The sequence below is a fragment of the Hordeum vulgare genome, chromosome 1H, assembly GCF_904849725.1.
Source record: "Hordeum vulgare subsp. vulgare chromosome 1H, MorexV3_pseudomolecules_assembly, whole genome shotgun sequence".
NCBI lineage: Eukaryota > Viridiplantae > Streptophyta > Magnoliopsida > Poales > Poaceae > Hordeum > Hordeum vulgare.
Window position 1 is genome coordinate 503,554,999 of NC_058518.1, and position 13,732 is coordinate 503,568,730.

Below are 13,732 nucleotides of genomic sequence, written 5' to 3' on the forward strand. Positions count from 1 at the left end.
ATTGGCAAGACAAGAGAACAAATAGTTGTACATGTCTTAGTGTAAATTATGAGAACCCATATTAGTGATGTGATGTGGCATGAATTCGTGGGAGAAGTTGTCAACTGACGACCGGGGTCGATCGCTGGTCCGCCGCGAATAACAAACAATCTGAAACGAAACGGAAGAGGGTAGCCAACCCGTTCGTTCTCCCGGATCGCCAGGGGAGGGAGGCGACCGATGCGAGTCGCCGGTTGACCGTTTCGCTCTCCTCCGGGTCCGTCCGGCTGCTGCATGGGCACCGCATGGCGATGCGTGGTCTGGTCTCCTCCCACCCCCGCTCTCTGCGGTGCAGCATGTGGACTTCCTCCTCTCTCTTGTCTTCTCTTCTCTCCTCTCTCTTCTCGTCGAAAGGGTGACTGCTCAGGTCAATGGTCGCCAACACTGCCTAGAATGATGGACTAAGATCGACCCGCCACCGCCACGCGTCCCCCTCCGCCACCTTCTTATACCTGCGCCCCACCTCCATCCGTCCATCCGCTCTCCCCCTCCTCCATCGATCGCCATCGCCATCATCCTTTCCTCGATTCCTTCCTGTCAATGGACCAGTCGTCCTCCTCGTCCTTCGTCGCCGCTGCCGCCGGCCTCAAGCGCAAGGCCAACGCCGCCCTCGGCTGCGGCAGGGAGCTGCCGTCGGAGGCCGCCGCCGCCGTCGGGCTGGCGGGGTACGACGTCGGCGACCAGCAGGAGCGCCGGGTCGTGGTCGGCGAGATGGACTTCTTCGAGACGGAGATGAGGAAGGAGAAGCGGGACAGGAAGGAACACGCCGCCGCCGACGACCTCGGCGTCATCAACAGCAACAAAGGGGCCGACCTCGGCATCGACGTACGTGATCCACCGATGCATCCATCAATCGTGTGGATCGAAACGTATTTTCCTCATTTTGATTTTGACCTAACGTGTGTTGTTTCCCGATCCATGCGCGACGGATCGTGTTCTTGTCGATCGGTGGATCTGCAGATGGGGCTGCACGTCGGGGGCCGGAGGAGGAACAGCGGCAGCGAGGAGTCCACCGTCGACGACGGCGTCTCCTCCAACGACGACGACCACAGGGAGGCCAAGGCCGAGGTAATTAATTAATCTCCCGGTGCCGTCGGGATACATTTTCAAATCATCAACCATAATAAGATCCTACAACCGGAGTACAAACCATGGAATTCAAATTCCGAAAATCGTCCAAAATAACAGACGAAAAGAGCCAAAAACCCTACATTTAAAAAAACATATGCACTAAATCACAATATTACTACTCCTACATTGTAACCCATCAGAAACTGAGGGTTCCTCAACAAATCCGAGTTAGTTCCGGCCAATAAAAATGCGTTAGCCACACAGAAAAATAGCCAGGCTGACTGAGTCTAAGCCGTTTGAGATTTTTCAAATATAGATAGATAGAGGGAGGAAAAAAAAAGGGTACGTACGTACGTTGACTCGTTTGACTTATTATATATCCTCTGTGGCTATGACTTTGGCCAGCTAGCGGCGGCAAAATCGGAGCTTGCGCGGGTGAACGAGGAGAACAAGCGGCTCAAGACGATGCTCGCCAACGCCAACACCAAGTGCAGCTCCCTCCACATGCAGATCGCGCTCATGCAGCAGCAGCAGCAGCACCAGAGGAGCAGCCATGGCCACGCCCACGCCCACCAGTTCGACCCGGACAAGAGGGAGCAGCAGCTGCTCCTCGACGCGGGGAGCCACACCCAGCTGGTGCCCAGGCAGTTCATGAGCCTCGGCTCCTCCTCGTCGCCCGACGAGCCCCGGCCCGCCCGCGGCAGCGACGCCTCGCCGAGCAGCAACCCACTCCTCGCCGTCGGCCCCGACGGCGCCATGGACTACGCCGGATGCCATGGCAACGTCGGCGCCGGCAAGGCGGACCTCATGCCGCTGCCGTCGTTCGAGCACCACGGTCACCACGAGCGGGGCGGCAGCCCGGAGGCCATGCAGGGCTGGCTGCCTAGCAAGGTCCCCAAGTTCCTCCCCGCCGCCAAGGGCCCCGAGCCTCCCCCGCCTGAGGCCGCTGCGGCTGCCGCCACCATGCGCAAGGCACGGGTCTCCGTGCGCGCCCGCTCCGAAGCCGCCATGGTACGTGCCGCTCCTCCTCCTCCTCGTCATCCATGAAGCATGGCATGGTCTGGGTTAATGGGTTTAACTGTTTTTTTTGCGATGGTCTTGCAGATCAGCGACGGGTGCCAGTGGCGCAAGTACGGGCAGAAGATGGCCAAGGGCAACCCGTGCCCGCGCGCCTACTACCGGTGCACCATGGCCGCCGGCTGCCCGGTGCGGAAGCAGGTGCAGCGCTGCGCCGAGGACCGGACGGTGCTCATCACCACGTACGAGGGGAACCACAACCACCCGCTGCCGCCGGCGGCCATGGCGATGGCGTCCACCACGGCGGCCGCGGCGTCCATGCTCCTCTCAGGGTCCATGCCCAGCGCCGACGGGCTGATGGCGGGCGGGTCCAACTTCCTGGCGCGCGCCGTGCTGCCGTGCTCCTCCAGCGTGGCCACCATCTCGGCGTCAGCCCCGTTCCCGACCGTCACGCTCGACCTCACGCAGACGGCGCCGGGGCCAGGCGCGTCGCCGCCGCGCGCGCCGGAACCCGCGCAGCTGCAGGCGGCGCTGGCCGAGGCGGCGCGGCCGGTGTCGCTGCCGCTGCTGTTCGGCCAGAAGCTGTACGATCAGTCCAAGCTCTCCGCCGTGCAGGCCGTGGCCGGCACCAACGGGGGCGGCGGGGGCGCGCAGCTGGCCGACACGGTGAACGCGGCCACGGCCGTCATCGCGTCCGACCCAAACTTCACCGCCGTGCTCGCGGCCGCGCTCACCTCCTACATCGGCAGCAGCAGCGGCAGCGGCAGCGCTGGCGGCGCCACGGCCGCCGGGGGGAGCAGCGGCACCGTGCAGCCGCTGGTGAGCAGCGGCGGAGACAGCTGCAGTAGAGACGACACGACCGGCTAGCTTGATCCAGAAGATCTAGCTCGTTTGCTCGCTTCAAATTTTGCTTCTTTTTTGCTTGCTTCAGTCAAATTTTGATCAGGGTTTAGTCTTGGCATTCTCTTTTGGTTAGTTTTGCACACCGCCGATCTCCCCTCCGGCAGCCGCCCTGCCGGAATCGGAGGAGATGAGAATTTTTTGCTTGGGCATTTGCTCCTTTTTATTAGTTCATTTGTGTAGGCGTAGCAGCAGCGGCAGCAGCAGCAACTTTGGGGTAACAAAATTTTGTGGTAGATTGATTGATGAGAATATATGAGGTGGCTTTAGTTCAGACCTTCAAACCAAGATGCTATTCAATCAAGATAAACTGTTTTCGCTGATGATTATCTCGAAGATGAAATTAACCTCAGCACTCTGCTCCTGTGATTCGACAGACTTGGCCTGAATTTTGCAAAGCGTCCGTTTTCATTTTGACGCAGATTTCAGCGAACAGATGAACAATTCATGGAGCCAAACAACCCCAAGAAGGCGAAGCGTGAAGCAACTTCAGCAGACAGACAGAGGTTTGAATTGGCATTGCACCACTGCAGGCTATCTACAGGGACAGAGCTCAATACAATTTCGACGGAGAAGCAATGATTTCATGGTGATGTTTACATCAAAATTTGGTAAGAGTTCCTGACTAATAACTGATCTAATTCAACCTGCATTCAACACCTAAATACCTCAACTCAACAAGGGGAAGAGGAAAAGAAAAGAAGAAACAGGACTATTTCCTACTCTCATGACGTGATGATGATGGCACGCTTGTATTTATAGCGCTTGGATCTCCCCGCCATAGCCGTAACGTTTCAAAAGCCGTTCATCTTGCCGCCAGTTTTCCTTCACCTTCACATCTATCTGTTCAAGACATAGTATGCGGTGATTAGAAACTACTCTACAACAATACCATAGAGGGTGATCATGGCTACAGAGGAAGGAAGAAGTTATGACCTCAAGATAAACCTTCTTTTGAAGGAAATCTTCAATGTCAAGCCTTGATGCTGTAGCCAGTGTCTTTATGGCTTTCCCATCCTGCGTTTGAGTAATATAGCGCATGATTGTTTTGCTCGTTAAAATATCCAAGCTAGGAACTGTTTCATTCCCCCAAATATATCTTCTTATTTATGACCCAAAACCTTTTCCAATAATAAGATCAACCATACTTCTGTTTCATCTATTCAAAACATACATTTAACAATTCACGAAATTCCCAAAAGGTAGTTTGTGCAAAAACCTTCAATTTCTTGTTATGCTTAACTTCACTGAATTTGTAATCCTGAAATATTCAAGCCTGCACAAGAATGATTTTTTAAACTGCTTTACCTTCCCAAGTATAATGCTTCTTTGTGATTCCCTCTCAACAAGTATCTCAACTTGAATAAAATCCTTGGCACTAGGCCTGCTTTTGTAACTTGTAACATTAACCTGTCATAAACAGAAATTACATCACACAAACAGGCTAGCAAAATGGATAAGCTTATACACTAAACTGAGGAAATCACCAGAAGATATACCTGGCATGCGTATGGAATTTCCTGCCTATATTGAAGAAAAATCTTTTCCCTCACTATTTCTCCCACAAAAAATCTCTCAGGGTGTTCACTGGCTATGTCCTGGAACAAGTACATGTTTAAGTTATATTTAGTGTCTTGTAATCTCAAGACTTGCTGGCTGTAGCTTAACACCAAAATGAACACCCTGGAACAAGTACTGTCTATAGCTTAACATCAAAATGCAGTAATGCACCATCTAATGAACAAACATGACACATTGTAGATCATAGAGCAAATGTGTTGAACCACCTTTAACATATATGCCAAAAAACTGCAAAAACAATATCTAGCCAACAAAGGCTCCAGACTATGATTTTAGCATCATAATGACTTCAAGTAGAAAATGTAAAACTACCGCATCGCCTACACAATAGATCGATTAGTACATCTCACTAAAGGAAAGACTGATGAAAACAACAATTCTAGGATTCAAATTGGCATGAGCACATCAGCAATCAGGTAGACATTCTCAGCCAAAATGTTTGAGCCGCTGATTAATCCGTATTATTAAAAGGTGTTGATTCTTGCATATTAAGGCCAAGGAAAATAAATAAATAACTCATGTATGTTACTAAGTTTCATTGCACATTTCTACTTGATTTGCTAGGTCTACATGACAAAGAAAATGGCTGTCCATGCATATTACTAAGACTGCTTTGGAAACTTTTGCATCTTCCATGGTGTTACCTTGGGGTAGTAAGCAGGACCCAGAGGAAGCTTTGACAGTATCCACTCCTTGATATCATCAACTCCATGACCAAATTTAGCACTTATTGGTATAACATCATCAACATCAGTGAATTTTTGGTACCACTGTGAAAAGAGTTGTCAAAGAAATAAGTACCGCTGTATACAGAGGAAATCACGGGAATCATCTCTTCTATTCTGTAGAAATTTCTTACCTCGAGTTTCTTTGCAATTTCTCCAGGTTTTATCATATCTTTCTTGTTGAGTACCAACACAACAGGGACCTTGGTTTCTTTGTTTCCCACACCCTCTTCCAGCATATCATCTATCTAAAAAACGGAGAGGCGACGTCATGTAAGGTAGACTCAAGACATCCATCTGGTTTCTCTATTTTTGCTGTTGACAGTTACCTTTTCAGGCACTTTGGAAGCATCAGCGACGACAATCACACAGTCTGCATTGCCAATAGCGCTCTGGACATTCTTCATCATCATCGAGTCTAGCTTGTGCATTTCCTTCTTAATGACGCCTGGCGTGTCATAAAGTATTATCTGCAAACTAGATGATAACTCAGATTAGCATTAAGAAATCAACATGGTATTATCCTCTGTGGGTACATTCATTTACACTGCATTTCAAATGAACTCTACAGGTGCCTTAGAGACTAAAGGGTTGTACCTGGTATTCTGGTTCCGAACATATACCAAGAATGCGGTGGCGCGTGGTTTGCGGCTTATCCGTTACAATCGAAAGCTTCTGACCCACAATTTGGTTTATCAGGGTGCTCTTGCCGACATTCGGTTTCCCCAACACAGCAACATAGCCTGTGCAAACACACAGCACAGACTCATAGTATTATAACATGGCAATTGTCATTCAGAAATTAGTATAAACCAAACAAGCCGTTTCCTCTGAAATCTTGTAAAAAAAAAATGTTTTGCAGGAGGCACTTTTCCTCTTAATTGTCATTTATTTATGCCGCACAATGACAAATTCCTCAATTTTACTGAAGCAAAAATGCTACCGATCGCATTTGACGCATCACAAACTGAAATAATCCACTTGGCCAGGGAGTGCTGAAATCCAGAGAGGAGAAGAAGGCTCACCGCTGCGGTGGTTGGCGCAGAGCGCCGCCCCCAGCTCCTCCGACTCGTACTCGTCCAGCAGCGCCAGGCTCCGGTCCGGCTTCTCTATGAGCTCCAGCCGCGGCCTCGCCATCTCCTCCTCCTCACCCTCGTCCACCTCCTCGTCCTCAACCGCCGCATAGCTCACACTCCCGCTCGTCGACACAGCCCCAGCCCTCCTACTCCCAGCGCGGACGCCGCTCCTTCCTGGCGCGCACATCGGTGCAGTACACCGGCGGGGGAGACGCGCCGGCGGCGCGGCGAGCCGGAGCGCGAGGCCTAGCTCCATCGCGCAGAGAGCAGAGCAAGCAGCGGAGGTGAAGAAGTGGCGATGGGATAAGAGTGGCCGGAGACGACGACCCAAAATGTTTTAGTTTCGCCCTGCGGCCCACAGCCCAATTAATCCAAGGCCCATGCTCACACCCACTAAGGCCCATCGGGCCGTCAAGGCTCAACCGTCTCGGTCCTCCCGACAAAACGGCCGAGGCGGCCGAGCAGAACCCACCCGGCATAAACCCTAGCTCTCCATCCCCTCCCTCCTCCCCCTCCCCCACAGGCTCGTCGGAGGCGGCGGCGCGCGGCGGCGGCGATGGGCAAGGCGAAGGGGAAGCAGAGGCAGGACAAGTACTACCACCTCGCCAAGGAGCAGGGGTACCGGAGCAGGGCGGCGTTCAAGCTGCTGCAGCTGGACGCGCGGTTCCGGTTCCTGCCGACGGCGCGGGCCGTGCTCGACCTCTGCGCGGCGCCCGGCGGGTGGGTGCAGGTGGCCGTCAACCACGCGCCCGTCGGCGCCTTCGTCGTCGGCGTCGACCTCGTCCCCATCCGCCCCATCCGGGGCGCCCACTCCCTCACCGAGGACATCACCACCTCCAAGTGCCGCTCCGCCGTGCGCAAGCTCATGGACTCCAAGGGCGTCGCCTCCTTCGACGTCGTCCTCCACGACGGCTCGCCCAACGTCGGCGGCGCCTGGGCGCAGGAGGCCACCACCCAGTCCGCCCTCGTCATCGACGCCGTACGGCTCGCCACCATGTTCCTCGCCCCCAAGGGCGCCTTCATCACCAAGGTATCAAAACGCCGAATCCGTTATGAAAAAATAGGCACCATGGACTGCAAGTGCTTCTTGATGCTGTTTTTCCCCTGTGTGAAGTGCGCATATCAAAATCAGCTGTATTTATTCTTGTCAACAGGTCTTCAGGTCGCAGGATTACAATGCTATCATGTTCTGTCTTAAACAGGTGTGTATTGGACGCAGGTTTTCTTAAAGTGCTTGTGTTGTTACTTAATATTTTACAGTAGTGTGTTGACGCATGAAACAAACCCATTTGCATTTCAGCTGTTTGAGAAGGTTGAGGTGACTAAACCTAATGCGAGTCGTGGCACATCCGCCGAAATTTACATCATCTGTCTGAAATACAAAGCGCCTGCAAAGATTGCTCCAGAACTTCTTGATATAAAGCACCTGTTCAACGTTGAACCTGAGAAGAAGATGGTATGTTGAAACATTTGTCACAGTTAGTCAATCGATTTCTCCTTTTTCTTTTATGTGTTGGCATCCCCTTAATGTTTCATTTTTTGGTTTCTGCAGCCTAGGGATGTACTTGGTACTAAAAAGGACAAGAGACAGCGTGAAGGGTAAGTACGCCTTCTTATGTGATCACATGAGTTTGCATATTCATTTTTCTTGCAGTACTGCTTTTGTATTTCAGTGCCTCAACAAATGCGTCAGGAATATGGGTCATGCTACAACAGTTTATTTGTATTTCAGTGCCTCGTACTATAGTACATAAGCATGCCTGGTGTAATGATACAAGTACAAGATTTAGGGAACATCATGCTTTGCTAGTTCTGTAATTTTATCACATATATTGTTTAAAGCCCATGAAGTATTACATCGTCTTCAGTATGGAACTCATACAGTGACCGACTATATTGGTGCATTTGCTAGTGTCCATAAGGCGACAGCACAGTGAGTAGGATATATAACTTATATTTGGATCTGGCATGTCTTCTCCCTTTCTCACACTAAGGGTAACAACACATTTTGCAGTGGTGTATCACATGTGTGAAAACATTTCTCTGCATATCTTGGTTGCATGCATTCACCCGCAATGTGATTTCTGTAGACTAAACGATGCCTGTTTTTTGCCAGTTCTGTTTTTAGAGGCAAATAAGCAGCTAGCCATATGAAATTTGACCCTGATAAATTTCCTCTTTTATGCTATTTTGTTAAGTGGTTAATGGTAAAGAAATGAAATTATTGGAACATACTGGTCCCTTCTAGTTTCTACTATACTTTGACTTCGAATTATATAATCCACTTTGGTGCGAGATCCACTTTTCTAAATTGCTATTGTATATGATTCATTCAGGTATGATGAAGGAGTTACGGTATTAAGGAAAGTTGGTTTGGCATCTGATTTTATTTGGTCTGATGCTCAGACACCACTGGAATTTCTTGGTTCTGTCACAGAAATTTCATTTGATGATGCAGCATCTGTGCCTATCAAGAATCATGAGATTACTACAGATGAGGTAGTGGATTAATGCCTTTGCTCTGTATTCCTGCTGCCTAGCTTGTATTCTATCTTGGTTATAACTTTGGCTGATTGTACTTTTTTGTGTGCCAGATAAAAAATCTTTGTGATGATTTACGTGTGCTGGATAAAAATAGCTTCAAGCATATCTTGAAGTAAGTATCTTTTCCTATTCTATTCTCATCAAACTTATTTCTACATTATGATTATGCAGGCATGTCTATTACTATTAGTTTGTTGTGTGGAGAGGTTGATCCTCCGAATCTCATGAAACTGACATACAATTATTTTAGGTGGCGCATACGCATAAGGAAAGCACTGTCGTCATCTTCACAAGTTACCCCAAAGGCTGATGGTACTGCAACAGAGACCAAGGTCAACGATGATGACCAACTTCTACAGGAAATGGAAGAACTCACGAGTTTCATTGATAGAAAAAAAAGAAGAGAGAAGAAGCGTCTGTCAAGACGTCGTGCAAAGGTATTTACATTATGAAGTATAAATATATCATTTGCTGCATGCGGCGTTGATTTGAATTGTGCGCTGATATACTAGTCTCTTCATTCCAGGATAAAACACGCAAGGCAACAGGAATGCAAATTGATGCTACAGAAGAGGGATATACTGATTCTGACTTGTTTTCTATTAAGGCTATCAAGGTATCCTGCTGTTTTTGTAGTCCTACCTGTCTTTGACTTGAGTTCATCATTCTTGCTCTCAGGAGAGTTTTTCTTACAAGTCATCTAGCCCATATTATCATTTGGCAAGCACATGTGGAAAAGTGATTTTGGTTCTGTTGTAATTTCTCACAAGTTACTGTCCCAGCTTTGATGCCTTACTTTAGCTTTTACTTGTTCAAGTGGTTTGTGCTCGCAAACTCAGTGATATATACTTCTTTATAGGGTGGAAAAGATCTTCAAGCTGTCGAGTCAGCCGAGTATAATGCGGAAGATGGCTCTGGAGACAGTGAGAATGAAGAGACTCAAACTCATGAAGACTCTGATGAGGAAATGGATTCTGATGAAGAACAACAGAGGTAAATTTTCAGACACCCACACCAAAAAATAATACTCCCTCCGTCCCAAAATCAGTGACTCAAAAATGACTCAACTTTGTACTAAAGTTAGTGCAAATTTGGTCATAAGTTCATCACTTCCAGAATTTACTTTAAATTCCAGAGATACATAACACTGCATCTTTTTAACCAGGTATGATGCTCAACTTGAGGAGATGCTTGATGAAGCTTACGAACGTTTTGTGACAAAGAAAGGTGGAGAAGTAAAACAAGAACGCAAACGTGCCAAGAGAATCAATACTGATGCTGATACAGAGTTGTTAGAGGTAAATAACCTACATTAATCCACATGAATTTTTCTTGCGTTTGAAACCCAATATCTTCTTTACAACAGCAAATTGACTGAACTTGATGATTATATATGTTATACAACTTTTGATAGGGAGGTGAAGATGATGGTTCCGATGTTGACATGGACCAAGGTTCTGAAGAAGATGAAGATCAGGAGACCAACCCCCTTTTATTATCTTTTGATTCAGAGAAGCCCACAAAAGAGCAGATGAAAAGGCAGTGGTTTGGTCAGGATTTGTTTGCAGAATTAGGAGCTGACCTTGCTGAGAAAAGTGACAGTGAAGATGAAAGAGAGAAGCCGCGTAAGAATTTGAAGAAGAAGACGGATTCAGGAAAGAAGGAAGTCCTGGCTAAAGCACAACTAGACTCTGGAAAGAAAGAGAAACCGACTAAAGCTCAGCGCTTGCAGCAAGATGATATTGAGATGGTAGCAGCAGAGCCAGTTCGAGCTGCAGATGACTCATCCTCATCCTCTGACGAGTCGGACGATCTAGATGAGGACATGGACGACGACACCAAGGCCGAAGTGCTGGCCTACGCGCACAAGATGCTGAGGAAGAAGCAAAGGGAGCAGATACTGGACGACGCCTACAACAAGTACATGTTTGATGACGAGGGCCTGCCTAAGTGGTTCGCCGAGGACGAGAAGAGGCACACGGTGCCCATGAAGCCGATCACGAAGGAGGAGGTGGCGGCCATGAAGGCCCAGTTCAGGGAGATCGACGCGCGGCCGTCGAAGAAGGTGGCGGAAGCCAAGGCGCGCAAGAAGCGTGTGGCGGCCAAGAAGCTGGAGAAGGCGCGGCAGAAGGCGGACATTGTGGCGGACCAGAGCGACATCAACGAGCAGTCCAAGGCCAAGATGATCGACAAGATCTACCGCAAGGCAGTGTCGACGCAGCGGCCCAAGAAGGAGTATGTGGTGGCCAAGAAGGGTGTCCAGGTCAGGACCGGCAAGGGCAAGGTGCTGGTGGACCCGCGGATGAAGAAGGACAAGCGGAGCGCCGGGTCGGGGAAGAAGGGCGGGAAAGGCAAAGGTGGCGCCGGCAAGGGGAAGAAGGGCGCCGGCGGCGGCAAAGGCGGTGGGCAGAAGAAAGGCGGGAAGGCTGGTGGTGGTGGGAGGAAGGCCGCCGGCGGTGGCGGCAAAGCGCCGCGTTGAGTAGTGTGACAAGAGGCATATGGATGCTGGGCATGTCGCCTGTTGGATAGCTATCTCTCTGCTGCCGAAAGTTTTGCCTGTCTGGCTAGCCCGCAAGTCTAAGATTGCTAGCTGTTTTTGTTATGCTATATATACGTTGCTACTATTAGAGCTGTTTTCGGCCTGTCAGAAAAGTTTTGTAAGTTGCTACCCTTGTAATGAGACGATTTGCAGACAATAATTTGTGATTGTGGTTAAATCCTGACAGTACCATAACCATGCTGAACTTACCTTAAAACTTGCTTGCTTTTGTGGCCTTCTAGTAAGCATAGACCGAAATGGAAGCTAGGACACATGGAGCTAAATATTTGTGGCAGCAGTATGCATGAAGCAAATAGTAGCATGAATGCATTGGTGAGGACTAGTGTAGTGCCAAAAACCGTCAAAGGTCGCCGTTTTCTTTTTCAGGTGAAAAGAAAGGATGGTAGCTTTGAATCCCTGGCATAGCGACGTCCTCCACTATCTGCTGGACTCTGATTCCCATCTCCCATAGCAACTTGTTGAGAGAGGCGAATCCGGATCCCAGAGCTGTTGGACTCCAAAGATTTGGAATCCAGCCAGACAATGATGCAGTGACGGCGGCCACAGGGCAGGGCAGGGCAGAATCCAGTCCGATGCAAGGCTACTGGCATTTTGGCAAAGAAAAGATACTATGTACTCCCTTCGTTCTTAAATATAAGTCTTAAATTTCACTGCTGGACTACATACGGATGTATATAGACATATTTTAAAGTATAGATCATTCATTTTGCTCTGTATGTAACTTCCTAGTGAAATCTTTTAAAAGACTTATATTTAGGGACGGAGGTTGTACCAACTAATGATGGCCGAGAGAGAGAGCCCAAAAGTATGCTCTTTTTGTGAAGATGGTGTTTGTAGTGCTAGTTATCAAGCCTCAACATGAGATGAACGGATGGATGATATTTTTGGCCAAAGAATCAGAAGCAAACGTGCAGATAGAAAAGGCAGCTTTTCCTGTACAAGATGACTTATTCTCAACGATATGAGATGCCCCCTCTCTTATCTATCTCCCTTTTCACTTGAAGGAGACAAGACTCCGTTGTCAAACCAAGGATCTTCCCTTTTTTTTTTTGATGAATTATGATATATGGAAACACGTTTACAACAACCTTAGTATCAATTGTAGACAAAGAGACACACAAAGAGGGAGGGAGGGAGGGAGGGAGCGAGTGAGTGAGGGTGGGAGAGGGAGAGAGAGAGATTCTGCTTATTTTAGTGGACACGCATCCATGATATATTTTCGTCAAAATAGACAAATCTGATCCTAGAATGAAAAAATTCACAAACTGAATTGTGTTTGAAAAAATTTCGCGGAGCTGACCCTTTTGTGTGACGCCCACACTATACTGTGTGACGCGTTAGTCTTAGGGCCACACTCCCATCCACGTTGGCGTCCGCCCCCACCGCACCTGGAAACGCCACATCCCATGGGGTTTCTTAATGGGGTAGCAACGCCATACCCCCTTGACGTTTCTAGCAACGCAACATAGGCTGGCGTTTTTGCCCTGCCACGCATCGTTTCGACCAGGCCAGCAACGCAACATAGGCTAGCGTTTTCAAATAAAGAAGAAACGCCGCGGCCTGTGGCGTTACCAAAAGGGTTAGCTCCGCCAAAAAAAATTCAAACACGGTCTAGTTTGTATTTTTTTTTCATCCAAAGGGTTAGGTTTGTCGATTATGTCCATATTTTCTGCATACTTTTGTCATGAAGAAAGCGCTGAGATTGCACGGGCGACCATATTAAGGTTGTGACAATTGTATATAAGATAATGTTCTGTTTTACCCCTCGCAAGAGAAAAAAAGGTCGTGCTTTACTGACATACACATATGAAGTGTATTGCGATGAGACTATCTTATTATAAGAGAATACGTACGTATGGTATTGTGGGACTCTTATTAGGGAGTTAACTCTCTCGACGGTATTGAACTGGTAAAAAACTGCAATAGAAATGCCTCCTGTAGGAGGCAGAACAAACCTTTTTACAGACCATGGCTGTGAAAACACTGTATATGCATGCAGCAAGTATATATGCACTTAGCTAGCATCTTCCTGAAAGGCTTTCTTGCTCCGATTGTTCGAAATATGACGGGGAATCCTTCCATCTTTCGTGTGGCTTTTACGCAGATATGATTCCGAGCAAGAGATCTCCGGTGGACCGGTTCACATGCCAGAAAGAATCAAACCCAACTCAAGTTGCGCCCGCCGCCCTCTCCACTGTCCAGTGCATCCGATGCAAACC

At 48.6% G+C, this 13,732-nt stretch overlaps 3 protein-coding genes across 3 annotated transcripts; 2 read left to right on the forward strand and 1 right to left on the reverse strand.

Moving 5' to 3' along the window:
- Positions 1 to 579: 579 nt before the first annotated feature.
- LOC123402354 (probable WRKY transcription factor 31) lies at positions 580 to 2,994 on the forward strand. Its single transcript, XM_045096273.1, has 4 exons — positions 580 to 864; positions 1,000 to 1,107; positions 1,516 to 2,121; positions 2,215 to 2,994. The coding sequence occupies exons 1-4, from the start codon at positions 580 to 582 to the stop codon at positions 2,992 to 2,994; spliced, it is 1,779 nt and encodes a 592-aa protein (XP_044952208.1).
- A 532-nt stretch (positions 2,995 to 3,526) lies between these two features.
- Positions 3,527 to 6,711, reverse strand: LOC123450750 (GTPase ERA-like, chloroplastic). Its single transcript, XM_045127857.1, has 9 exons — positions 6,359 to 6,711; positions 5,931 to 6,076; positions 5,663 to 5,803; positions 5,468 to 5,581; positions 5,253 to 5,378; positions 4,527 to 4,625; positions 4,336 to 4,437; positions 3,964 to 4,044; positions 3,527 to 3,870 (listed from the first exon to the last, which is right to left on the reverse strand). Exons 1-9 carry the CDS (start codon positions 6,663 to 6,665, stop codon positions 3,784 to 3,786), a joined length of 1,203 nt encoding a protein of 400 aa, XP_044983792.1. The 5' UTR covers positions 6,666 to 6,711; the 3' UTR covers positions 3,527 to 3,783.
- A 193-nt stretch (positions 6,712 to 6,904) lies between these two features.
- LOC123450761 (pre-rRNA 2'-O-ribose RNA methyltransferase) lies at positions 6,905 to 11,670 on the forward strand. Its single transcript, XM_045127865.1, has 11 exons — positions 6,905 to 7,439; positions 7,564 to 7,611; positions 7,710 to 7,865; positions 7,962 to 8,008; positions 8,746 to 8,908; positions 9,004 to 9,065; positions 9,204 to 9,390; positions 9,480 to 9,569; positions 9,813 to 9,946; positions 10,119 to 10,251; positions 10,368 to 11,670. The coding sequence occupies exons 1-11, from the start codon at positions 6,966 to 6,968 to the stop codon at positions 11,430 to 11,432; spliced, it is 2,559 nt and encodes an 852-aa protein (XP_044983800.1). The 5' UTR covers positions 6,905 to 6,965; the 3' UTR covers positions 11,433 to 11,670.
- Positions 11,671 to 13,732: the final 2,062 nt, after the last annotated feature.